The 25,020-nt window shown below is 58.6% G+C and overlaps 1 protein-coding gene across 1 annotated transcript in view; it reads left to right on the plus strand.

Annotated features, from left to right (window-relative positions):
• Positions 1-1,472: 1,472 nt before the first annotated feature.
• Positions 1,473-25,020, plus strand: part of COL2A1 (collagen type II alpha 1 chain) — a gene marked incomplete at its 5' end in the record, with an annotated part of 30,827 nt that continues 7,279 nt past the window's right edge. The window contains 38 exons of the mRNA XM_081084306.1: positions 1,473-1,557; positions 5,619-5,828; positions 7,234-7,250; positions 7,439-7,471; positions 7,576-7,608; positions 7,705-7,758; positions 7,894-7,995; positions 8,966-9,043; positions 9,674-9,718; positions 9,818-9,871; positions 10,285-10,338; positions 11,075-11,128; positions 11,486-11,539; positions 11,671-11,724; positions 12,033-12,077; positions 12,584-12,637; positions 15,518-15,562; positions 16,010-16,063; positions 17,507-17,605; positions 17,896-17,940; positions 18,034-18,132; positions 18,307-18,360; positions 18,720-18,827; positions 19,209-19,262; positions 19,353-19,451; positions 19,575-19,628; positions 20,276-20,374; positions 20,731-20,784; positions 21,146-21,199; positions 22,016-22,069; positions 22,280-22,333; positions 22,554-22,598; positions 22,786-22,884; positions 23,095-23,202; positions 23,542-23,595; positions 23,871-23,924; positions 24,281-24,334; positions 24,717-24,770. Coding sequence (XP_080940432.1) covers positions 1,473-1,557; positions 5,619-5,828; positions 7,234-7,250; positions 7,439-7,471; positions 7,576-7,608; positions 7,705-7,758; positions 7,894-7,995; positions 8,966-9,043; positions 9,674-9,718; positions 9,818-9,871; positions 10,285-10,338; positions 11,075-11,128; positions 11,486-11,539; positions 11,671-11,724; positions 12,033-12,077; positions 12,584-12,637; positions 15,518-15,562; positions 16,010-16,063; positions 17,507-17,605; positions 17,896-17,940; positions 18,034-18,132; positions 18,307-18,360; positions 18,720-18,827; positions 19,209-19,262; positions 19,353-19,451; positions 19,575-19,628; positions 20,276-20,374; positions 20,731-20,784; positions 21,146-21,199; positions 22,016-22,069; positions 22,280-22,333; positions 22,554-22,598; positions 22,786-22,884; positions 23,095-23,202; positions 23,542-23,595; positions 23,871-23,924; positions 24,281-24,334; positions 24,717-24,770 — 2,520 coding nt within the window. The remainder of the gene's footprint in view (positions 1,558-5,618; positions 5,829-7,233; positions 7,251-7,438; positions 7,472-7,575; positions 7,609-7,704; positions 7,759-7,893; positions 7,996-8,965; positions 9,044-9,673; positions 9,719-9,817; positions 9,872-10,284; positions 10,339-11,074; positions 11,129-11,485; positions 11,540-11,670; positions 11,725-12,032; positions 12,078-12,583; positions 12,638-15,517; positions 15,563-16,009; positions 16,064-17,506; positions 17,606-17,895; positions 17,941-18,033; positions 18,133-18,306; positions 18,361-18,719; positions 18,828-19,208; positions 19,263-19,352; positions 19,452-19,574; positions 19,629-20,275; positions 20,375-20,730; positions 20,785-21,145; positions 21,200-22,015; positions 22,070-22,279; positions 22,334-22,553; positions 22,599-22,785; positions 22,885-23,094; positions 23,203-23,541; positions 23,596-23,870; positions 23,925-24,280; positions 24,335-24,716; positions 24,771-25,020) is intronic.

A 25,020-nucleotide genomic window follows, 5' to 3' on the forward strand; every position in this document is an offset into this window, starting at 1 on the left:
GGCGTTCTGGCTAAGTCAGGGTTCAATTCTGAGTTTCGTGCAAGTTTGTATTTGCCTGAAGTTCTTTGGGGGGCGGGGGAGGGGGACCTACAATCCTGGGACAGAAAACTAGCTCCTTCAGAGGAAGAAGTCCGTTGGGGGCTTTTCCTCCCTCTTATCAAAGGAGGCAGCAGGAGCCAGGCGAGGAGCACAGCGAGCCCTGGGCTGCGGTGCCAGCGGTGCTCACCAGGGAAGGTGAGGTGAGGTGGGAAGCCGAGGGCCAGGGGGCCAACTAGGAAATCCTGGCATCTCCCTTGGCTCACGGACTCGGTCCAGCTGGAGAGGCCTCCTCGCTCCCTGGACGGGGCTGCAGAGTGACCAACTGTCTCTGGCTGGAGCTGCTCACCCAGGGCGGCAGCGCCCACTCCCCCCGGACTCCGGAGCCGGGCCAGGAAGAGCAGACACCACGTCTGAGCCCGGAACTAGACAGTCCCCCACCTCGGCAGCGTGCTCGGTGTAGTCTCGGCTTTCTCCGTCCTCTCTGGCTCCTCCATCCCCTTCCCAGGACCTGCCTCCGCCCTCCCCCACCTCACACAGGTCCCCCTCTGTGCTGCTACACGCCGGCCCCTTTCCTGGCGGTCCTCCGGCCCACGTCTGCCCGGGCTCCGGAGGAGGCTCTTTCATCGCCCAGCAGGATGGGGGAGGGGCTGGGGGGCTGGCTTCTGAACATCCAGGTGGGAGCCCGGGGCCAGGTACCCCGGAAAGGGGCCCCCAAACTTGACCCTGCTTGCCAGTCTCTACGATTTAGGGGTCCAGATACCTTCGTGGGCTCCCCTAGCGCCCTACCCCCCACGCCCCCGCAGTCCCAGGTCCCAACGCGGTGCCCCCTCTACCTCCCGCGCTGCTCCTTTCTACCACTTTCCCCTCCTCCTTCCCAAGTCTTTTCCAAAGTCTGGGGCTCGCGGCCTGGGCCTCTGCAAACACCCCCCGCCCCTCCAATCGGGCAGCACTCCGAGGGGCGGGGCCGGAGCCCCCCTCCCCGGTGTGGTCGGAGGGAGCAGCGCCGCAGCCCCGATGGGAGGGGGGAGGACAGGGGCCGGCTCTGCGCCCCGCCCGATCAGGCCACTCGGCACACTGGGGTGGGGGGCAGGAAGCCGGGCGAGCTGAGAGGGGGGTCCGGGCCGGGCAGGTGCGGGCTCTGGCGGGGCCTGGGCGGGCTCCGGGGGCGGGGTCTCAGGTTACAGCCCCGCGGGGGGCCGGGGGCGGCCCGCGGTTTGGGCCAGTTCACCAGCCTCCAGTGGGGCCCGGCGCATATAACGGGCGCCGCGGCGAGGAGAAGACGCAGAGCGCCGCTGGGCTGCCGGGTCTCCTGCCTCCTCCTCCTGCTCCTCGGGCCTCCTGCATGAGGGCGCGGTGAGACCCGCACCCACGCCGTGCTCGTGCCGCCTCGCTGCGCTCCGCTCGGCCGGCCCGGCCAGGCCCCGCGGTGAGCCATGATCCGCCTCGGGGCTCCCCAGACGCTGGTGCTGCTGACGCTGCTCGTCGCCGCTGTCCTTCGGGGTCACGGCCAGGATGTCCGTAAGTCGCCCAAGCCCCTGCCCGCCGCCCTTCCGTGCTGCCCCTCCGCATCCTCCTAGACCTAGCGGGTCCCTGCTGCGCTGAAGCCCGCGGGTCCGGGTGGGAGCGGCTCCTGGGGTCACAGTGAGCCGACTCGGGCGCAGGGTGCTCAGAGCTCGCGAGTGGAGGTCTGTCTGCAAGGCAGCGGCTCCTTCCCGAGTCCTCCAGGCGGGTTACGATCAGAGGCATGTGCAGGTCCCGACTCGGCCTCGGGATATTAAATAAGCAAAGTGTCGGGTTGGAGAGGTTTGCGCACAGACTTAAGCGCGCTCCTTTTCACCGGTGTTGATCATGAGGAGCACACGCACGCATCTCGCCTCCTCGAAGCACTCAGAGTTCAGCAAAACAGGTCGTGGCCCATCGCTCTTAGAAGTAGGAGAGAAAGGACTGGCGAAGGAGCCAGCCAGCGCCAAGGGGTGGACCCTGCAGTCGTGGCCAGGGGTTGGTCGCTGGGGGGTTCAAAGAGGAGGTAGACAAAGGAGATGCTCTGAAACTGGTGGCTGAAATCCGAGGCCACAAAGAAAGGCTTGGGAGAGGCGCTCTGCGATCTCAGCGCCCCTCGCGGCTCCCTCCCGCTCGGCGCTGGCCGGAGCAAGGGGCAGCCCTCTTTCGCATCTCGGCTTTCCCCCTGAAACTTCCCAGAAGAGAGGCCATCTGAGAGGTGATAACATTCCAATCAGACCGAGCTTTTCAAACGCCCCTGGAAATAGCGCCCCCTCTCCGCGGTCTTCCCCTCTAAACTCCCGAGGTACTACAATGAGTTACTTTTCTGTTTCTGAAACTCCCCGAGCCAGGCTGCGTGTGTGTGTGTGTGTGTGTGTGTGTGTGTGTGTGTGTGTGTGTGTATTGCTATCACTATCTCAACCCAATATAGTTAGAGATAGATGGCAGTTTTACAATCTGGTTCAAAGGCGGCTCGGCCGCACCGTGCCACGGCCTCCTTCCGCAAAGTCCTTCAGTCTGGGATTATATTCAGGACAAACGAAGCCTGGAAAGTGTATTAGGTAGAGAGACTTTTTTCCACGTGTTTGGGCACGTTTCCGACGCCTGGGATTCCAGCCCTGTCTTTGTATGTTACAGATTGTAAATCAATCGCAGGGCAACCTTTCTTTTTGGGGGGGGGGGTGAGGGGGGCGTCAAAGTCCCTGGAGGAGGCTGTGTGCTGTCTCGTCTCCCACCAGGCTGTCCCCAGAGATGGATCTTTAAGGCTGCGGGCCTGGGAGGACTTTCCGCTCATCAGAGTGGCTGCCCCAGGCGGGGCAGGACTGGAGCCCGCTGCGCAGCCGCAGGAAGCCTGGGGCAGGAGGTCCTGGCCAGGTGTTGTGTGGAGCGCTAATAGGCTGGCAGTGCGCTCTGGGGCACCTGTTGGAATACGGTGTCAATACGGTGTCATGTGAATGTGGGACTGATTATATTTTGTCCTACATTTACATGAACACACCCACAAAGCTGTTTTCTTGATTGACCTCTGCTTTAGTGCACAAAGGAATTAGCTAGGTGACTGTAAAATAATTCCCAGATTCTCGACCTGGTATTGGAGGCGCTCACTTAAGTGGCAGAGCTCTCACCGCCGCCGCTTCCTCGAGAGGGAGTGAATTCCACAGTTTCTTGGGCCCAGCTCTTCCAGTCGCTGCTTCTCCCCCCGCAGGGAGAGTGCAACCCAGTGGCTGATTTCGCGCCCCGGAGTATCCCAGCTCCATCCCCATCCCCTCTGGTCGGCGGGCGGACCTAACTATTTGACGCGGGGAAAGGCGCAGTCGGCGTGGACGTCAGGAATGTCAGAAACCTGGAGCTCGGGCACGCCCCTCCTCCCCATCTTTCCAAGAGTTTGAGAAACTTATTGGCGGTGGCGTCTTTGACCCACATCTGCATTTCACAGCCCTCGCCTCCGAAAGTGCTCCTCGGCGAGGGGGAGAGACCTCAATCCTCCTTTGTGAGGCTTGTTTGCGTTGGGAGATTGGCAGCGATGGCTTCCAGATGGGGCTGAAACGCTGCCCGTATTTATTTAAACTGGTTCCTTGCGGAGACCTGTGAATCGGGCTCTGTGTGCGCTCGAGAAAAGCCCCATTCATGCGAGGCGAGGTCCGGTGGGTTCCCTCGGATTCCCCGACACCCTCTCCCACAATGCCCCCCTGTGCCCGCCCGCCGCCACCTCCCGGACTCCAGCCCTGCGCAATTCGGCGGCGGAGCGAAGCCGTTCCCCGAAAGAGGTAGCTTTTTAATTGGCCTGCTACAAAGAATCACTTATGCGGCGCTGCGGTAATGAGCGGAACCCGATCGGGCGCGCCGGGATGCTATCGGCAGCCGTTTGGAACTGCAATTATGGTGGTGCTGGGCTCCTCCGTCCACACCTAGGGGATCCGGTTACGGTGCTGGCTCCTTTCTGGGGCAGTCATTTAATCCCACTTTTCACCCTCCCAGTGTCTGTGGGCGAGCCGTGTCCAGAGCCGCCTCCACAAAGAGTCACCCCGCGGCTCTCACACCCAGCGCGGCCGGGCCCCGCCCCTGCGCCCGCGCATCCCGGCAGCCTTGCCAAGCGAAATCCGATCCGCATTGGGGGTGCACCTCCCTCTGCCAGCCTTTCCCCCTCTTTCTATCCTGGGCCTTCTTAGGTGAGGGTGGGCTCTTCCTTGGTCCGGACCAGAGACCATTAACCTCTCCTCCTTCCTCGTCCCGGCCTTGGGCTTTCTACAGTACCAGCAGTTTTAGGGTGGGTGTGTCCCAGCGGCTTCTGTATATCCCCTGGGCTTCCCCCCGCCCCCTCCCTCCTGATTGTCTTGCCTAAAGGCGGAGAGGATTTCTTCTAGTGGAAAAGAAAAAAAAGAGAGGTTTATCTTTAGATTTTCAGAGTCTGCTTAAAGAGCAGGGGGCAGGCCCGGTTCGGTCTCCACCCACCTGGTTTGTGGCTCTTTCCTATTATTCATCCCCTGCAGCTGCCATTGCTTTGGGGATTTTGATGAGAAAAACAGCGCTGGGCGCTCCCTAGCGCGTGGTGCGGGCTCTTCAGCCCCTGGCGCTCTCTGAGCGCTCTTGTCAGCACAGGTTTCATTTGCGGGGTGGATGCCAGATGGCAGGACGCTGTGGAAGGGACTACTAGTCCCTCCCCATTCCTGGTCTGCATTCTTAGCCCAGGCCAGGCCCTCACCGGTTAATCTTAGCCCAGGCCCAGCATTCAAAGCCCCCTGCCCTGCACATTGGGGTGTTGCCTACGGATGGAGGCAGGGCCTCTCCACGGAGGGCTACAGCGGAGGTCAGCACTGGGAGCCCTTTGGCCCTGCTTGCCTCCCAGGACATTTTATTAGCCGGCTTGGGTCCAAGTGTATTGCTAGAATGGGCCTATCCTCCCCCCCGATTGGCCCTAATCCTAATATAGTTTAAAGAATGGGACACGATCCTAATCCTAATGGCCCCTTCTTTCAGCTGCTCCGCCCCATGTCCACAGTGGGAACCTGGCTGTTCATAGATTCTAATTTTCGTGGGTAGAATTTTCTACATGTCTCCTGACTATTAGCTATCCGTGATATTTAGCAATCCCGACATTCCGAGGGGAAGGCAGAAAAAGAAGGCCTCTGTTCCGTGCTGGGGGGAGGGTGTCTCCCTTTCCCCCTCTCGTCCGCCTGTACAGTCCTTGAGTCTCATCTCGTTCTGCTCCCACTCTAATTTGCCGCTGCCCCCTCCCCCCTCCCATCATCAGGTCTCATGCTAGAGGCAGGAAGAGAAGATAGTCCTGCACAGTCAATACACTATTCCCCCTCCCGCCTTCAGTGCTGGCTCTGGATTTTCACTGGTGGATAGACTGCATAGTGCAAGGCACGCAATAAATACTTGTTGACTACATGGAAGAATGAATGATGCCTTAGAAAAACAATTTTCAAGTTCATTATGTTTGGGTGGCCCGAGGCCACATGCTTCAGCATTTGAATGATGTCAAGTTGACTGCAACCTCTTTCTCTTTTTCTCTTCTGACTCCCACCCCCTCCTTCCCTTCGCTCTTTGCTTCTCCTGCTCCACCCTTGGTGCAGAGAAGGCTGGCAGCTGCGTGCAGGATGGGCAGAGGTATAATGATAAGGATGTGTGGAAGCCCGAGCCCTGCCGGATCTGTGTCTGTGACACTGGGACCGTCCTCTGCGACGACATAATCTGTGAAGATATGAAAGACTGCCTCAGCCCCGAGACCCCCTTCGGAGAGTGCTGCCCCATCTGCGCAACTGACCTCGCCACTGCCAGTGGTCGTAATTTATTTATTTCCCGTTCCACATAAATAAATTACTGCAGGTGCAGCAACTGCCTGCCCATGGATGCTGGTTATCCATGGGGCCCCAGCGGCTGAGGCTGAAAGGAAAGGCCACTTCTCGCTTGCAGGTTGAAACTCGAGTGAGCCTCCAACATTAGAGGGTCCTTCCTGACCTCCCACGTATATGCTTCCCAGACACGTGGAAGGACAGGTGTGATTCCACAAAGCGCCTCTGGAATGTCCCTGCGCATTATTAGAGCCACAGTGGAGCTCGAACATTCCATCTGGCCAAGCCCCAGATGAATTCCTCCTTCTCCGTAGGAGACCTCTAAAGAGAGGGTCTTCCATGAGGAGAAGCCTCTGCTGGCCGCGGGAGACAGAGGGCAGCCTCCGTCTTTGAGGTGGGAACACGGATGGCAGGTTCCTTCTGTTTCTACCTCTTGGCGTGGACGGCCAGTTCAGAAGCACATTAGCAAGAGAAGGAGCAGCTGGGCTCTGGGAGTCCGAGTGGTGAAGGTGGAGATGGGGCTGGGACTGCGTCCTGTGCCTGCACGCTGGTGGGCAGTTGACTCCCAGCTGGAATCAGTGCTGGCGGGTGATGTGTGTGCAGGTTACCTCCCCAGCACTCAATTACCTGCCCTGTCTCCCTGCAGAGGGATGGGGACCCACATCTAGGCCTCGTGGGTGGCCTCACTGGCCCCTTTCTGTTCAGGTAGAGAAGAAGTTGAAAGGAAGCGAGAGGTGGCCTTTCCTTAACACTGCGCCAGCCCTGGGGAGCTGCTTGGGGAAGCTGCTTGTAGGGTCCGGATTCCCAGGTCGTTTCTGAGGGGGCCTCTGAGTGCAGTGTCAGTTGCCTTTATTGTTGCTGTTACAAAGGGCAAGAGGTCACTGGTTTGGGGTGGCACTGGCTGCAATGCCCTTTATAACGCCTATGCCCTGCTGTTTTTGTTTTTTGTGCTTGCTTCAAGGAGACCCAGCCTGAATGTAAGACCTTTTTAACTACCTAACTTCATCTGGGGGGCTTGTGCGGGAAGAGCTTCCGACCTGGTGGGGGAAAGAAGAGACTGAACCTACTGCTTTCGGGGCTTTCTGGGTGGCTGCTTAGATCTTGAGCTCTTTGTTTTCTCTTTCCACTGGCCCCGCTCCATCCCCTTGCATGCTGGCTGCTTTTGGAATAACAAAGTCTGGGTCATCTCTGTTCCTCTTGGGACCTCAGCAACCCCAGGGCCCCAGTAACTCTAACACCCAGCAGAGGGTTCTGTGGAGGAACAGGAAGCTGCCTCCTTCCTCGGTTGTGTCCTCCTTTGGGTTTGATTCCTTAAAGAGTGTTTGAGTGACAAGAGCTCGTACTTCTCTATCTCACAAGTCTTACATTCTCCTTCTCTATTTGTTTCCACTCGCAGGGCAACCAGGACCAAAGGTGAGGCTTTTTTCTTTTTTACGTTGGCCTTGCTAGTTCCTTCTTCAGAAGCAATGCTATTGCTCATGCAGCCTGTCACTTCTTAGATGTCTGCAGAGGTCTGTTTCAGAGGGCACCTTGGGCAGGATGTTGTGTTTGGGGCTTGGTGGGCTTGCTTGGCTCTAACCTGAGACTGTGTCATGTTTTAGGGACAGAAAGGAGAACCTGGAGACATCAAGGATGTAAGTAAAGATTATTCTCACACCATGTGGTTTCTGTTGCTCTCACTGGGTCACTTTCTCGTGGTCCCCTCTAACTTGCTGTTCTGTGGGTCTCTCTCTCACAGATTGTAGGACCCAAAGGACCCCCTGGGCCTCAGGTAAGACGGGGAGAAAGCCATTCCTCTGCCGCTTCCTCAAGTTACTGATATGCAGGCCCTGGTCTTGCCGTGATCTCAACATTTCTTGGCCTTCAGGGACCTGCCGGTGAACAAGGACCCAGAGGTGATCGTGGCGACAAAGGTGAAAAAGTGAGTAGAGAAACAATGCTGCCAGCCCTCTAAGGCCCCCTACGTGCCTGCCCACCACCTTGAGGGCAGCCAGTGGACAGATGGCTCTTGCACTAACACTGCTTCACATGGGTGCCTTTTTCTCTTTCTGCCCAGGGTGCCCCTGGACCTCGTGGCAGAGATGGAGAGCCTGGGACCCCTGGAAATCCTGGCCCCCCTGGCCCTCCTGGCCCCCCTGGCCCCCCTGGCCTTGGTGGAGTAAGTATCCTTATGTCCCCTTTCTTTAGGATGTCCCTCCAGAAATGTGGCTTCTAAATTGCTACTCACACCTACCTGGCTGGCTCCCAGGGCTGCCAACAGTGTGTACACAGCCTGCCCATGGGCCTCGCCCCCAGGCCTGTAATTTAGTGGAATCACATATTAGGCATGAGACTGTGGCACTAAGGGTTGACTTTTTTCACTCACTGGGTTTCTGCAAAGAAAGTCTCCAGTTACCTGGCTCCCTGGCGTCTGTACTGTGTGGTCAATTCTTGGGAGTGGGTGTGGGGGTGGGGGGAGAGGATGACTGGGCACTTGTACTTCCCTGGAAGAAGAGTGACCACTGTCCTTGGAAGACATTTATTCTCGGCCCCTGCCAAGTACATTCCAAGCAACTATTCATTCTCATGAAAGAGCCCCACTGAGTGAAGGTGTGTGGCTAAAGTCGTTTTTGGAATCCAACCAATCAACAAATTATGTTATTGCCCAGTTTTTTCAGGTTTGCCATTTTGATGTTTGCTGTGTTTTAAATGTTTAAACTTTAAACTCACTGACGCCTACTACATCCCTTCCTAAAATATTTCAAGACCTTGATTTTAGTCTTTTGCTGGGTATTAACGTCTGGGGGGGGGGGGCGGGGGCACTTTTAAAGGTGAAGTTGTAGTCATATTTTTCAATATATGTTAACATATTTAATGTTTTAGAATTAAAAATAATAATTTTATCAAATGAAATGCAAATAACTAATACTCTTCCAAATAACACTTAATCTTCCAGGAAAATTATTATGCCACTGTCATCTACAATCACATTTCCAAAATGTTTTTCAGGAACCTGATCAGTGCTAGGTTAATCTCCAACAATTAAGAGTTTATCTAAATAGGTTTTTCTACCCAGAGATAGCTTACCTAGCCGAGTAGGAAAAACCTAGGGCCACTCAAGCTCCTAATGTTGTTGGGTTTATTTGCAGAACTTTGCTGCCCAGATGGCTGGAGGATTTGATGAGAAGGCTGGTGGCGCCCAGATGGGAGTAATGCAAGGACCAATGGTAAGAGAAGACACCAGTTCTTTGCGGCCAAAATGGCAGGAGGCGGCCGTTAGCAGAGCCAGAGGCTCTGTCAACCTCACTTTTCAGATAATTGCTTAGAGCAGCTCTTCTCCATCCGTTATGTAACCTCCCATTTAGTTAGCCCAAAGCATTTGGTGTTTAATGGCCATGGGTGCCAGTTTTAATGATGTGCGGGGGCAGCTCAGCAGAATGAGGATGGAGAGATGCATATAGGCCGATCTGTTAGAAGGCCAGTTGCTATTGCTTTTGGAATGAGAACTGAAGAATGCAGACAGCAGCCACTGTTCTCCGCATCCACAAGACTTCCAGCAGGAAATCTCAGCCCTGCAGCTCCGACTTGGCACAGGCTAAATGAAACTCAGACTTTAGTAAACATGGCTGCTGTCCAGGAGAAAGCGAGGCCAGCTTTTCTGTCAAATGGTGCCTATAAATAAAAATGGATCGTTGCGTGGGGAGTGGGAAATGAGAGGGAGCAGCCACTGTAGGCCCCCTGCCCACAGAGTAGCTCCTTGTCCTTTGTCTGGGCTGCTGGCCGGAAGGAGGTGGCACCCTGGAGACCTCTGGGGAAGCAATTCCAGTGAACCTCCTCGTTTTTCTGTCCCAATGCAGGGCCCCATGGGACCTCGAGGACCTCCAGGCCCTGCTGGTGCTCCCGTAAGTACCGGGTCTTCTCTTCTCGGGGACAGCGCAGCTGCTGTCAAGCCCTCTGTCCGTGTGTGGTGGCCAACCTTGGGTTCTCACGTTACTTTTTAGGGACCTCAAGGATTTCAAGGCAACCCTGGTGAACCCGGGGAACCCGGCGTCTCTGTGAGTACCAGCGCGGGCCCTCCTCCTGGGGAGACTCCAAGATGTACCCCTCAGACCCCAGTCCTGTCAGTGCCCCTTCCCACACTCTGCCCTGGGCTTTCCCACAGTGGAGGGCACAGAGGAGATCCAGATGTCACTTCTTAGCTATGAGGGACTCTGACAGAGAACCAATGTGCCAAGGACCACCAGGGACCCTCTCCTAGCTGCCCCCTTTGGCCCATCGCTGGCCTAGCGGTCTGCTGCCTCCCACTGGGATCTGCCCTGCACCTTTGCTCTCTCTTAGCACAAAGTGAGGTTTTCCTATCTCCCTTCCTTAGAGGGGAACTAGCTTCCAAAACTACAGTCTCAAAGCTTTGTCCACTGATTCGGTGTCTTCCCCCTTCAACTACCTCCTAAACCCTCTTCCTTTGCAGGGTCCTATGGGTCCCCGTGGTCCTCCGGGCCCCCCTGGAAAGCCTGGTGACGATGTGAGTATTCCCCAGTGGCTGGCTGCCTCTGTGAAAGGCCTGGAGGGTGTGTGCTGGGCAGTGATGGGCTTGGCCCCGGGCGGGGACGTCCGAAAGGGTGAGACTGGTCAGTCAGAGTCTGGGACCCTGTCTGCTGTCTACACTCCTGCTTGCAACTTAGCTTTCAAGTGCCCCAGGGACTGCTGTGGCCTCACTGGGAAGGGAAATAATTAAAACATCATTAGCTCCAGGAAGGGAAATGGAGAAACAAGAGAAGGGAGAGGGAGAACACCAGGGGAAAAGATACAGAGAAGAAAAAACAAAGAAAGAAACGTTCAAGAAGCCAGCATTATCTTAATTGTAAATGAGTTCGGACTAGTCAGCCTGAGTCAGGATGTCTACAAAGGATGAAGAGACAGAGGTGGCGCTCGAGCAGTGCTTACGATTGGCATTAGAGAGCCAAGTCTCCCCGGGTTAGGGAGCGAGCCCTGCCAGCAGAGCTCTGAAGAGCAGAGAGAGAGCCCCCAGGGGAAGTGGCGACTGGTAGGCATGGAGGAGCCTGCCCACCCAGCACGTAGCTGTCCCCAAGAATCCTGTGACCTGGAGAGGCCTTTAGGGAAGTCTGGAAAGTGAAGGAGGTGAGGGAGATGGGCAGCAGGCGGGCGAAGGCATGGAGGGCTGAGGAGAGACGCTGTCTGGACTGTGCCCATCATGCCGCCGTGTCTCCGAAGCAGCTGAGGTGCATCTCTTCCTGCAGGGTGAAGCTGGAAAGCCCGGAAAATCTGGTGAAAGAGGCCCTCCCGGCCCTCAGGTGAAGCCCCACCTCTCCCAGCCTCAAACCTCCCTTTTTGCTCATCCAGCTCAGTTAGCTCACTTCCAAAATGAAATCCCAACCATCCCACATGCATCACACCTTCATGCTGATCATGCCGATGATCCTACATGGGTCCTCAGGGAGGCCGGGCAGCTGTTGTTTCTGCCTGCTTTGCATGAGATGGGGTGAGGCAGGTGAGGGGGTTCTGGGATTTTCTGAAAGAACGTCTAAGTGCTGGGCTTCTCCCCTGCTCCCTGGCAGTTGAGGCAGTGGCTCTAAACGCTGTCTAGCAGCTCGGCAGCCTTCACCGGGCCCTTCTGCTCTGTGCCCTGACATCTCCTCTTTGGATTTCAGGGTGCTCGCGGCTTCCCAGGAACCCCAGGACTTCCTGGTGTCAAAGGTCACAGAGTAAGTATCGTGGGTGAGGGTGTTGGAAGGAAGGGATTGCCCTGGGGGAGAGAAAAGCATGTGGGGGCCTGTGTATTTCTTCCTATCCGGGCTCCCCAGCAGTGTGATCGACGTTTTCTCTTGTCCCCCAGGGTTACCCAGGCCTGGATGGTGCTAAGGGCGAAGCTGGTGCTCCGGGTGTGAAGGTGAGGACCAGGAAGTGCCTGGGACAGGGCACGCAGGGAGGTGATGGGAGTCTTGCTTCCCAGTCAGGGAGACACTGTTGAGCTAGTGGAGTCAGGATGTCAGGACAGCTTTGGGTGGGAGCACCCAGTCCTGTGTCCTGATGGACGAAGAGTGCTCGGGGGTTGTCCCTCACAGAGCTGAGGCTGGGGGGTATCAGTGCGAGGCGAGAACCGGAGCTTTCCGCCTCTTCCTTGGGAGTTTTCTGGGGGGGGGGGGGGGGCGGGGGCAGTGGGGTCCCAGTCACTGACTGTGTTCATCTTTTTTCCAGGGCGAGAGTGGCTCCCCTGGTGAGAATGGTTCTCCGGGCCCCATGGTGAGTATGAGCATCCCCCGTGCAGGGCCCCAGACACTCAGACCCCCCCCTCCAGCCCAGCAGAGGCCCCTCCATACACAACAGTGTTTCCTTTGTGCAAAGTAGATATTCAGCTTTGTAGACTGATCTACATTCTGAGCAAAAAGCAAAATGCATTCAATAGATGATTTGGTCAAGGCTCCACTAACTTTTCCTTGAAATAGCCTAACACACTTTGTGTGCTTGCAGTTTTAAACATTCTGTTTAGGAGGCCAGTTGTGCCTGTAACCAGGATCCTGGTCAGTAACAGGAGTGCCTGCATGTTCCTCCGGGCAGACAGACCTTTGGTGTGCTAGCCTCCTGGTGGAGGCGGGAGGCGGGAGGCGGGAGGCGGGAGGCGTGTGCACCTTTGCCTGTAGGGCGCCTGCGTGCTTCCTCCCTGCGGTGTCTGGGAAGGGCCTGCAGAAGTGATGGCCCATAGTGTTGTTGAGTCAACTCACGCTGTGCTGGCCTGGTGTGTGTTCCAGGGTCCCCGTGGTCTGCCTGGTGAGAGAGGACGGACTGGCCCTGCAGGCGCCGTGGTGAGTGATTGACAAGGCCCAAAGTCACCATTTGCTCCGCACTTTAGAGTCGACGAGGCACTTTCACATGGAGTTACTCACTTGACTCTCAGAACGACCCTGTGAGGTGTAGGGTACCATCATCCTGTGGGGGTCACTCCGATCTGCCAGCACAAACTCCCAGGCCAGGTCTGCTCCCTCGGAGCAGGGGGCGGGCTCTGGGAAGGTGGCGGCGAGGACAGGACTCTCTCTTAACCAGTCTGCGTTATTCAGGCCATCCCCTCAACAGCACATGCCCACTCCCCGGCCAATCCAGTTTGAATTTACGGACAGAATTAAACTGGCTACAGTGCGGTACGACTTTTGGTTCTCTGGGTTAACTCAGATGATGCCCTAGAAAGCGTAGCCATCTGGTGTCATCTGACAGAGCCTGTACCCAGGACCCTGCTGCTGCTGTTACTGTGACATAATGCCAGCGGCCGGGCCTCCGTTTCACGGGCACCTCCTCTGAGCAATGCCTTATATGCTGGCCTCATTAATCCTCCCCCAGATCCTGTGAGTGGACTCTATTCTTCTCCCCATTTTAGAGAAGAAGAAACCGAGGCACAGAAAGGTTACATAGCCTAAGACAATGCTTGGCAGCCTCTTGTAAACGTGGGCGATGAGAAGCGAGGGGATTTGCAGCCGGAGGGTGCAGGTGCTTAGCGCTGATCCCGTGGCAGTAGCGAGCCCTTGTAGGCGCTCAGTCAGGCGAGTGGTGCGATGAAAGCCGTGTTTAAGAAAGATTATGCTTTCTGTTGACTTCATGCCCCGGCCACCCACGCACTGCGGCCCCTCCTCACCGGTCCTCGCAGGGCTGGCCAAAGTAAACCAGCTTCACCCAGTTGTGCTGCTTTCCAGATAATATATCTGTTTGGCAGAAATTGCTCTCAAAAGCAGATCAGTGGAGTAACCGGCAGCCACGACCCCCATTTGTCACCCAGAGCTGCTGAAGTGCCTTGTCCCAGGGTCGCTTTGTGTGAGGGGATTAGAGAGCGCTGAGCCTGCCAAGAAACACCGCTGTTCCTTCAGATTAGCAGGGCCTGGCTTGTGGCTTCCTGGCCAGGCCCAGAGCCATGGTGGCTGCCCCTGTGTGGGGCAAAGACAAGCTGCATCCCCTGCCCTGTTTTCCCTCCTTCCTGGGCACAGTGGGCCCTGCTTCTTGGTCCACCTTTCTGGTTCCGGCCCCCACGGAAGTCAAGCAGGCAGGGTGTGCATAGGATTTGGCATAGAAGGTTGACAACGTCACATAGCTCCACGTGCAGGCCTGGCGGCAAGGCTGGGCCAGGGACTGGGCTGGGTTGGCCTCTGCCTGCTGAAGTCACGTGCCCCCCCTTTGGGCCAGACTGTGTCATCCCCCCCCCCCCCCCGGGCTTGCTGCAGGGAGCGCCTCGGAGGCCACCCCAGCTCTGGCCTCTCGGAGCCTCACTACAGCTCCCCTCTACTCATGCCCAGCCCGGGCCTCTCCTTTGGCCGAGCCCTGGAGGGAGGGTGCCCTAGAGCTTCCAGAAGCAGCCAGGGCAGCCCAGAAGGCACTCTGGCCAATGCTGAGGCTTTATGTTCCCTCTGACGTTTTTCTAAGTCTTCTCTTGCTTTCCTGCTTAATGCCAGTCAGGAGAAATGGGGCACAGCCAGGAAGAAGAGCTGAGTCTTATTTAAAACATGAGCTCCCCCTAAAGCATCCTTCTTCTGCAGCTTCCGCAGAGAGGCAGAGGCCGGTGGGCGGGGAAAGGTTGCCTTCAGCCCCCTCTAGTCCCCTGCCAAGGACCAGGTGCCCGGCCCAGCCCGGCCCAGCCTAACAGTGCCTGGAGTTTGGGTGAAAGTTCCCTGGGCCCTGCAGGGCCTTGAAAGATAAACCGAGGGGTGCTCACCACCAACCCGGGGAAAAACCCTCAAAGTGCAGGTCCTAGAGAGAGGGAGCCGCAGCCTGGCCTGTCTATGTAAAGGAGCCTCAGGGGGCGTGAGCCCGGATGTGGTCCTCGGGCTGTGCTGGTACCTTGTCCCCGTCATGGAGCTTCTTCCTGGGCAGACACCCTGTGAGCATCTTAGTGTCCTTAGGAGCAGGTGGGGAGGGGCCAGAGAACAGAGGCAGCTGGAGTCATCAAGGGAGGCTCACCAAGCCCTGGAAGCCTGCCTGCTATGAGCAGGTGGGCGGGAGGATCCCAGTCAAGGTTGCTCCTCGGTTGTTTTATTTTCCTTTGGCTCGGTTCTCTGAATCTTTAAATGGTAACTTGGCCTTGAAAGTGGGGATATTTGAGATCGACACTGAAGGTTAAGAAATGATGGGGCCCTGGCCGGCGTGGCTCAGTGCTAGAGCCTCGGCCTGCCTGCGCATTGAAGGGCCAAGGGTTCAATTCCCGGTCACTTACCTGGTTCATTCCCTCCTCCTTCCCCCTCCCCCCTCCAAGTTGGGGCCCATTCAGGAGGCAGGAAATCACCAATCAATGTGTCTCTCTCACATGGATGTTTCTCTCTCCCCCTCCTTTCCTTCCACTCTCTCTAAAAAATCAATGGGAAAAATATCCTCGAGTGAGGATTAACAACAACAACAACAACAACAAAAGAAACAATGGAACAGCTGGCCAATTACCAAGTTTTATTGAAGCTGAGAATGAGCCACCCCCCCAAGTACTCATTCACGCAGCCACCATGGAGGGGTGCCAGGGCTGCTCCCTCCCATGGGGCTGTCCCACAGTTCCCCTTTGCTCATGCCCAGCCCAGGCCTCTCCTCTGTCAGCCTCATGCTCAGCCCTGGGACACCCAGGCACAGCGTTGCCCCAGTGTCTGTGCGGGTGGGCTGTGGGCAGGGAGGGACCGAGATGGCACTTCTCACAAGGTCTGCTTCCTTCTCCTTGCTCACAGGGTGCCCGGGGCAACGATGGCCAACCAGGCCCTGCAGGGCCTCCGGTAAGTTCACTTCCTCCTCGGCAGGTGTGGTCTTGCGGCCCCTTCAGCAGCCCCGTGAGGGTCAGTGCTGTTTGGTGTAAGCACAGCCTTCTCCTGGAGGAGGAGGAATCATCAGGGTGCTCGAGCTTGTTGATAACAAGCTTTAAAGCCATGGGGTTTTTTTTCTAGGCGACCTTTTCAGCAGGTTTTTGAGGAGGGCTAGATAGAGAGAGAGCTGGGAGGATCATCTGCTTCTTACCAGAGTCTTGCTTTGCCTCTGAAGCCAGGCCTGGGGGCACTGGCAGTGGGGACAGGTTTCATCCAGGGACTTTTTAGCCTCAATGGATGTAGAGTCGCGTCAGTACAAAGGTGGGAAGGCGTGGGAAGTGTGGGGGTCGCTCACTCTGGGGTCTGCAGAGATTCCGCCCAGACACGGGATTCACCTCTGTACCCCCTTTCTTCCTCCAGGGTCCCGTGGGTCCTGCTGGAGGTCCTGGCTTCCCTGGGGCTCCCGGTGCCAAGGTGAGTGCCCTGCTGGTTGAGTTGGGTACCCCTTTCCCCATGGCCTTTGCTGATTGCCCCTGGACGATCCCCTTCCCTTCTGAGGAATGTCTCCCACCCCACCGCTGCTCTCCAAGGAAAAGAGCCAGGCGTTTTCGCAGAGTCACCAGCTAGAAGGGAGCGTGAGATGGAAGGATAAGGGGCTAGAGGTACTACAGTTACAGCTTCAGAGAGAGGAAGGCCAAGAAAGGTGGAGAGATGCCGGAGACCTGGGAGGGAGCAGAAGACCAGGGATGGAAGGGAAGAAGGCAAAGCTCATCCAACTCTGGACCCAGAAGGGAGTTGGAGGGACACGAACGGGGCAGGGAGCCGGTTCCATGCTTCCCTCTCCCGGCTTCATCAGCGGCTTGGCTCTTCCGAGCACTGAGAATTGAGTCCTTCTGAGGATTAATAGAGGCCAGTGGAAGGCCAGCCAGTGCAGGGAAAGGCCCGGTGGCACAGCAGGGATTCCAGTGCACACGTCCCTGGGAATTCTCCCTGTCACCGGCAGGAGATGAATAAGGAGCCTCCCTGTGGTCACTGGCATCAGGTTGCTTTTAGCTCCTGGGGGTTTCCATGGCAACCAGACAGTGTCTGAGGCCCTGGGAGCCCCGTGAAGGAGACCCATTGTGAAGAGGGACAGCGGAAGGTGAGGGGGCCTGACTTTTAGAAAATAATAATTACAAAAGTGAGCAAGAATGTTCTGAGAAGAAACCCGAGGAGGCCCTGCCTTCCCTGCAGGTCAGCAGCCCTCCCCAGGGACTGCCTGCCAGAGCCCAGACTGCAGTTTTGAGGGAAAAATGAAAGTAAAAGCAGAAGCCATTTCGGGGGTGGCGACTACCAGAAGCCAGGGAGAACTGGACCGTAGTCAGAGCAGGGAAGAGCAGAGTGGGCGCTGTCCTAGCTCGCATTGGCCCTGGCATTCTGGCTCAATTCTAACGGCCGTCCTGGGGTAGCGAGCGGTGTCCTCACATCAGCCAGTACCAGTGGAGCAGTGCCCTCAGCTGCCATGGCCCAGGGCCTCCGTCCCCTCAGTAACTGAGAAAAATAGGTGGAGGGGGAGATAGAGGTACCTGCCAGTCTCAGCCCTGCCTCCATCATCCCACCGCACTGGGGTGGCGGGACCCCCGGCACAGGCTTTCCCGTGGGTGCCGATGGGACCCCACGGCGCCCATTGCTGTAGCGTGTAACCGTGCATTTGCTTCTGGTGGTTCACAGATTCCAGGGGAGATGGAGAAGGAGGCAGGGGGAGGAAGCCACCAGGCCAGCGAGCTCGGTCAGGTGGCCCCACGTGCTCGCGTGCAGGGTGGATGCACATGGCCGGCTCAGCTTTTGGTGCACGCCTACGGCTGGCCCTGAACTGTGGCTGGTCCTGGAGCGGTCCGTGGCCCCTGTCTTCTCATCCCATCCCTCCGTCTCTCCCAGGGTGAAGCTGGTCCCACCGGTGCTCGTGGCCCTGAAGGCGCTCAAGGTCCTCGTGGTGAACCTGGCACTCCTGGGTCCCCCGGGCCGGCTGGTGCCTCTGTAAGTGCAGCCTCTCTTTGGCCTGAAGGGCCTGGGGTCTGTGGCCCTGACACTTGACTCTGTGCTTCACTGTGAGGGAAACTTTCACTCTGATCCAATGCTTGCCCTCGACCCCCACCTCTACAGACAAGTCTCCCTCCACCTCCCATCCGATCCTTGCAGCATCAGCAGGACAGTGCCTGGAAAGGGCAGCTGCTGGCCCAGCCCCGGGGCCTGTGGCCTGGGAGGGTTGGGAAGGCTGGGATTTATGCTTTGCTGCTTATTTTATGGTGACCATGCCCCCTTTTCAGGGCAACCCTGGAACAGATGGAATTCCTGGAGCCAAAGGATCTGCTGTGAGTGTTGCCTTTGGACTTGGCTCCTTCAGGTGGGGTTGGTCCCCCCTCACATCCTCTCCTGATGCCTCTCTCTTCTGCTCACACTGACAGGGTGCTCCTGGCATTGCTGGTGCTCCCGGCTTCCCTGGGCCCCGGGGTCCTCCTGGCCCTCAAGGTGCAACTGGTCCTTTGGGCCCAAAAGGTCAGACGGTAAGAGCCTGGAGTGAACCCCAAGTCCCACTGACACCCTGCAGTCAAGCCCCACCCTCCCTCCTTCCCACACATGCCCTGGTGTCCTTGGGTGGGCACCTTTAAGGGTTTTTGGAGGTGGGGGCAGGGTATGCGGGGAGAACCCAGGGTGAACCTGCCTCTCTCTCTGTCAAGGGTGAGCCTGGTATTGCTGGCTTCAAAGGCGAACAAGGCCCCAAGGGAGAAACTGTGAGTATCTGCCCATCAGTCCTTGTCTTTCCACACTGCTGCTCTCGGGGTGGGGGTGGGGGACCCAGGGCCATTCCCCACCACCTCTGTAGCCCCGCCCCTCACCTGGGACCTCTCAGACTGTGCCCACAGGAGGGCATGTAACAGAGTTGCTGCTGCAGCTCTTGTCTTTGACTTGGCCACTGTGAACAGTTTGAACGATACACCCTCTGTCTCCCCTGGGCCACTTCTGCTCTTCCACGATGACCCTTCATGGCCTCCCTTCCCGAGTCCCCCAGCCCCGAGACAATGATCAAGGCCACTTTCTGCACAGGGCCAGGTGAGGGCTCACCCTGTTTCTCCTTTGTGTTGGTTTTCAGGGCCCTGCCGGCCCCCAGGGAGCCCCTGGTCCTGCTGGTGAAGAAGGCAAAAGAGGTGCCCGTGGAGAGCCTGGTGGTGCTGGGCCCATCGGCCCCCCTGGAGAAAGAGTAAGTGGGCCAGGAGTCCCCACTTTCGCTGGGGTGTGACCCCGAGAGGGAAGCAAGTCCTTGTGGCTCTGTGTTCTCACCGAGTCCTGTGACCTTCTGAATATCATTCCCCTCTTTCCTCTACCCACCGCCATCGCCATAGGGCTCCTTTCTCCTTTTCTGTGTCCCCCACCCAGGATGACATGAAACAGTTTGAGCTCCTTCCCAGACAGGCGGAGACAGACCCAAGAAATTAATCTTTTGGAATCTTGCAAGCTGTAGCTGCCGCTCCATAGAAACTGTGCTTGGAGGGATGGGTCCCGGAGCCGGGCTAGCTTCTCTGCAGCCACGGTGGTTCAGGGCCCACCCAACTCACTGCTCTTCCTCTCCACTTCTTCCTAGGGTGCTCCTGGCAACCGTGGTTTCCCTGGTCAAGACGGTCTGGCCGGTCCCAAGGTGGGTCAGGGAAGAAGGGCTGGGTCCCTTCCTGCAGCCCTCGTCTAATGGCCTCCCTCTGACTCCCTGCCTCCTCTTGTTCTTGTGTAGGGAGCCCCTGGTGAGCGAGGGCCCAGCGGCCTCGCTGGACCCAAGGGAGCCAACGGTGACCCTGGCCGTCCCGGAGAGCCTGGCCTTCCTGGAGCTCGGGTAAGTAGGAGCTGCTTTTGCCCTCGGGCCTTCCCCACGTGTTCCCTTCACCCCGGTGCTGCCAGGAGGGGGAGGTTCCGGGACCTGCTCTGACCGCCACCTTCCTCTCTCTCCTGAACAAAGGGTCTCACTGGCCGTCCTGGTGATGCTGGTCCTCAAGGCAAACTTGGTCCTTCTGTAAGTCCCTCATCGGGTGGGCTGGGAGGGGTGGGGGTATCCCCGGGGAAGCAGGTGGGAAGAGAGGCAGGAGTTTGGGTGGGCACAGCCTATGGATTTTGAGAATTGGGGAGGGGGCAGACGGTAGGTAGGTACTGGGGTCGGGTGTGGCCTGTGCAGTGTCTGTGAGCTCTGGAAATGTCACCCCCTTGTGCGCTTGGGCCACTCCTTGGGGGAGGACAAAGCCTGGTATGCACTTTCAGAAGCAAAACTTCTAAGCCAGCGGTTCTCAACCTGTGGGTCGCGAACAATGAAAATACATCCTGCCTATCAGATATTTACATTACAGTTCATAACAGTAGCAAAATTACAGTTATGAAGTAGCAACGAAAATAATTTTATGGTTGGGGGGTCACCACAACATGAGGAATTGTATTTAAAGGGTCGCGGCATTAGGAAGGTTGAGAACCACTGTAAGCTAAACAGTGCCTGGTCACCGAGGCAGCCCACTGTGTGGTGTGGGCTGCTGGTCGCAACCTCGGTCAATCCCACATGCTGTGCCTGGCTGGCGCCGGGTCCTGTGCCTGCTGCACAGTAGGCCCTTAGTAGCATTGGGTGGAGGAATGTGGTCAGAGCGTCTGTGCTGAGAACGGTGCCCTCTCTTTCAGGGAGCCCCCGGTGAAGACGGTCGCCCCGGGCCTCCCGGGCCGCAGGGGGCTCGTGGGCAGCCTGGTGTCATGGGTTTCCCTGGCCCCAAAGGTGCCAACGTAAGTAACAGTCTGCTCTTCCATTTCCTCCACGTGGTGCTCCCTCCCTCCCTGGGGAGAGGGCTGGCTCCTGAATAGAGTTAACCCAAGGGCAGGGCTGAGCAGGGTCCCTGGTGCCTCATGCCTGCAGGAGTGCATGCCACCCGGGGACACCCAGGGCTCCTAAGCCCCGAGACCGCTCAGCCATGACATTGCTCCATGGGCAGGGCTCTCAGTTCATGCCTCCGGGTGTAAGAGGAGGGGCTTGATTCTCAGCTCTAGTCTGCTGTCCGTCAGGCCCCAAGCCCCAGCAGCCTGCTCTCCCCTCCCCTCCCACCCAAGCCCTCCACCTCACAGTCCTGCGTTTTCTCCTCCAGGGCGAGCCTGGCAAAGCTGGTGAGAAAGGACTGCCCGGTGCTCCTGGCCTGAGAGTGAGTACCTGCCCAGTGCCCTGCCGTGGTGTTGGCTGCACACCCATGAGGGAGCGGCATCCCTGCAGCATGTTCCTGGGACCCCTCATTAGCAGGGGGGCTTCCTGCGGCCGAGCCCATCTGCTCTGGGCCCTTTGGGAGTCCCCACAGGGGGACTTCTGGTTGCTGTCAGTCAGCAGCCCAGGGAGACAGACTGAGGCAACAGGAGGGGCCAGGGAAGGAAGGGGAGGAAAGGGGTGGACACGGAGTTCCGGGTGTGGGATGGTGGAGGGTGGAAACTCTGGGCCACAATGCACCTGTCCAGGGCTGGGGTCTGCGGAACTGAAGGAGTGTCATCACACCCCCCTTCTCTCTCCTCTAGGGTCTTCCTGGCAAAGATGGTGAGACAGGCGCTGCAGGCCCCCCTGGACCCGCGGTAAGTACCTGTCCAGCTGTTCAGGTGGCCCTGTGGACAGGGGCTTGGTGGGGTGGAGGCGGAGAGGCGGGGAACCTCAGGCCGCCCAGCAATGGCACTGACAGACGTGGGTCTGGGCTGATCCAGGACACTAGACTAACCCTGGGCCGAGGTGGGGTATCCCACCCCGAGGGGGCCGTGTGGACCCCACCCTGGCTGCCCTTGAGAACAGCAAGGCCTACAGGCAGCGCCCTGGCTGCACTGAGCAGGAGGGAGTCTGTCTTGCCCTCCCATGGCCGCCCAGGGCGCTAGCTGAGGCTGGCCTGCACTGAGCAGGAGGGAGTCTGTCTTGCCCTCCCATGGCCGCCCAGGGCGCTAGCTGAGGCTGGCCTGCACTGAGCAGGAGGGAGTCTGTCTTGCTCTCCCATGGCCGCCCAGGGCGCTAGCTGAGGCTGGCCTGCACTGAGCAGGAGGGAGTCTGTCTTGCCCTCCCATGGCCGCCCAGGGCGCTAGCTGAGGCTGGCCTGCACTGAGCAGGAGGGAGTCTGTCTTGCCCTCCCATGGCCGCCCAGGGCGCTAGCTGAGGCTGGCCTGCACTGAGCAGGAGGGAGTCTGTCTTGCTCTCCCATGGCTGCCCAGGGCGCTAGCTGAGGCTGGCCTGCACTGAGCAGGAGGGAGTCTGTCTTGCTCTCCCATGGCTGCCCAGGGCGCTAGCTGAGGCTGGCCTGCACTGAGCAGGAGGGAGTCTGTCTTGCTCTCCCATGGCTGCCCAGGGCGCTAGCTGAGGCTCTCGGAACTCTGGAGCGCTGGCTCAGCTCGTCGCTGTTTCCTCTGCAGGGACCTTCAGGTGAACGAGGCGAGCAGGGTGCTCCCGGACCATCTGGCTTCCAGGTACGCCGCTGAACAGGCTTTCTCTGCAGCCCCCTTCCACACCAGAGCTCAGGGGGCAGCAGCCGCCCCGGGGGTGGAGGCCTCCCCACCCAAGGGGACCAGGGAAATGAGGTTTCCCTGCACGCCTTGGCCCGCTCCATGCAGGGCCTCCCTGAAGGGTGGGGGCAGCAAGGTCGCACCTTTGCTGATGTTTGTCACTTTGGCTTCTAGGGGCTTCCTGGTCCTCCCGGTCCCCCAGGTGAAGGTGGAAAACCAGGCGACCAGGTGAGTATGGGGCTCTTTGAATCTGCAACCTGTTCACATGGGCAGATCTCTCCTGATGCCCAAGAGACAAGGGCACGCGGACACGAGGAACCCCTGAGGCCCGGGATATCTGGGACCACATCCCAGCTCCGGGATGACAGTCTGGGCTCAGGGTTGGATGCTCAGCCAGGGCTCGGACACAAAAGTTTCCAGTCTTTCAATCACCCTTCTTGTTCTGCAGGGCGTTCCCGGCGAAGCTGGAGCCCCCGGCCTCGTGGGTCCCAGAGTGAGTGTGCTGCTGACCTCCCCTGATGGCATCCTTGGGCCTGCCTCGCCCTGTGCAGCCTGCGAGGCCTCCCAGCAGTACAGCTGCCTGCAGTCCTGGGCTCCCCCTCCGCTCCCCACTTCCCTGCTTCTCCTGGGCCTCCACCCCATCTCTTTTGCCTAATTGTGCCTTGGTGTCTCTGCCACAGGGTGAACGAGGTTTCCCAGGTGAACGTGGCTCTCCTGGTGCCCAGGGCCTCCAGGGTCCCCGTGGCCTCCCCGGCACTCCCGGCACTGATGGTCCCAAAGTAAGTGAGGCTGGTCCTGCCGGCAGGGCCCTCTTGGCTGGCCTGGGAGGCCTGCTGAGGGTGGAAGAGGAAGAGAGAGAGGGAGGCGTGGGAGATGAAGGAGAAAGGAGGTCTGGGCAGAGGAGGAAGAGGAGGAAAGGGGCATCTGGGCACTGGGATCCCGGGGGAGGTGCTGCCCACCACATACTCCTTCTCTCCCCCTCCCCCTAGGGTGCATCTGGCCCAGCTGGCCCCCCTGGGGCTCAGGGCCCTCCAGGTCTGCAGGGCATGCCCGGTGAGAGGGGAGCAGCTGGTATTTCTGGGCCCAAGGGAGACAGGGTAAGTACCAGGCAGCCGTGCCTCCCCCAGATCCATACTCCGTGGCCCCACACTCACTCCCTGTCCCACAGCACCTAGGGGTGAGGTTCCCAGCTACCTGTCTTGAGGGACTTGGAGACCCCCCTAAAGTCTCTGTGTGCCTTTTAGTGACATCCTCCCCCCACCCTTCCCTCCATCTCACTCCTGTTACTCCTTGCCACTCCCCCTTGGGCCCGAGCAAATCCCTCTTGGCCAGAGTCCGAGCTCTCCCTGGAGCCCCATTCAGGGTGACACTGAGCTGGCAAAGGGCTTCTTGGAGTGACCGTGACCCTGAGGTGGCCCGTTTTCTCTGTCCCACAGGGTGATGTTGGTGAGAAAGGCCCAGAGGGCGCCCCTGGGAAGGACGGTGGACGAGTAAGTGAATGCTGGGGGCTGGGTGGGGCAGATGCAGGGGGCCTAGAGGTGCCCAGCCCTGCACTGGGGGAGGAGGGGCCGTGTATGTGTGCAGTCCCTCGTCCGATCTCAGCTGTCTGGGCTGGGCAACCACCGGGACTTCCTGTCAAACTGGGAGCCACAGGGTGAGGGGGAGTTCTGGGGCCATCGGGTGTGGGGTCCCAGAGTCCCTGTTGGGCTCCACATCCCAGACCAACTCTCCCTGCCTTCCTCACCTCTGCCCTTTCTCTCCCCAGGGTCTGACAGGTCCCATTGGCCCTCCTGGCCCGGCGGGTGCCAACGGTGAGAAGGTGAGTCCTGGCTCCCTTCCCCCATCGAGCCTTCTCATATCCTGCCAAGGACTGTTATTTCTTCTCCTCACCCATCAGTTGCCACCCTGCTGCCCACCAGGGGCTGGGAGGAGGAAGGGATGTGGGTCTTAGAAGCAAAGTCAACGGCCATGTGCCCTGTGGAGTGGAGAGGGACTGAGGGGGGGGGGGGGGATGCACTCAGTGAGGGCCCTGGACACGCACAGGTGTGGTGGCTGAAGCAACAGGAGAAAGACCGTGGGGAGGGGAACCCAGAGCCCCTGTCCATCCTCAGGACTTCCCGGATGCACGTTACTCTCAAAGGGGCCCCCTCTGACCCCTCCCCTGTCCACCCTTAGGGAGAAGTTGGCCCTCCTGGTCCTGCGGGAACGGCTGGTGCTCGAGGTGCCCCGGTGAGTACCTGCCCCCTGAGCCTGTCTCTGTCCCCAGGCCCCTGGGAGCAAGAGAGCCAGCTCTGCCTCAGCCTGGCCCTGCCCCCTCCCTGCCCTGGGGTCTGGGGGCCAGAGGAGAGATGAGAAATGAAGGGGGGAGGCATGTCACCTGCATGGAGTGATCAGGGTGGAGGGCTTTGAGGCACTAGGGCCTCTAGCCGAGAGAGGCTCTTGGACCTGGCTCCCTTTATTCAGGATGGAGCCTCCTGAAGCTACTCTCAGAGGCCTTCCCTCTGGGGTTGCAGTGGAGGAGGCTGGGCTGGGCCCAAAGGGGCTCTGGGCTCCCAGAGGGAACAGCAGGCAGGCAGTGGGCCTTACCCTCCTCGGCCCCCTCCTCTCACAGGGTGAACGTGGAGAGACCGGACCTCCCGGACCCGCTGGATTCGCTGGTCCTCCCGTAAGTGGACCCTTCCGCCAGCCCCTCCACTCAGGCCAGCTCACATCCGGGACCTGAGGGCGCCTCGCAGCCTGTGGGGAGGGAGGGGCAGAGTTTAAACAAGAGAGAAATGGTCCTGTCCCTCCTCTCCCGTTACACCTCCACACGGACACAACAGTCCTTAGGCCCAGCGTTCAGGCCCAGGTGCACAGACACGCACACATCCTCGCTGAGTCTCAGGCCCTTTGGAAGAACCACAAGTATTTGGCTT

The sequence above is a fragment of the Myotis nattereri genome, assembly GCF_964212035.1.
Source record: "Myotis nattereri genome assembly, chromosome: 2".
Lineage (NCBI taxonomy): Eukaryota > Metazoa > Chordata > Mammalia > Chiroptera > Vespertilionidae > Myotis > Myotis nattereri.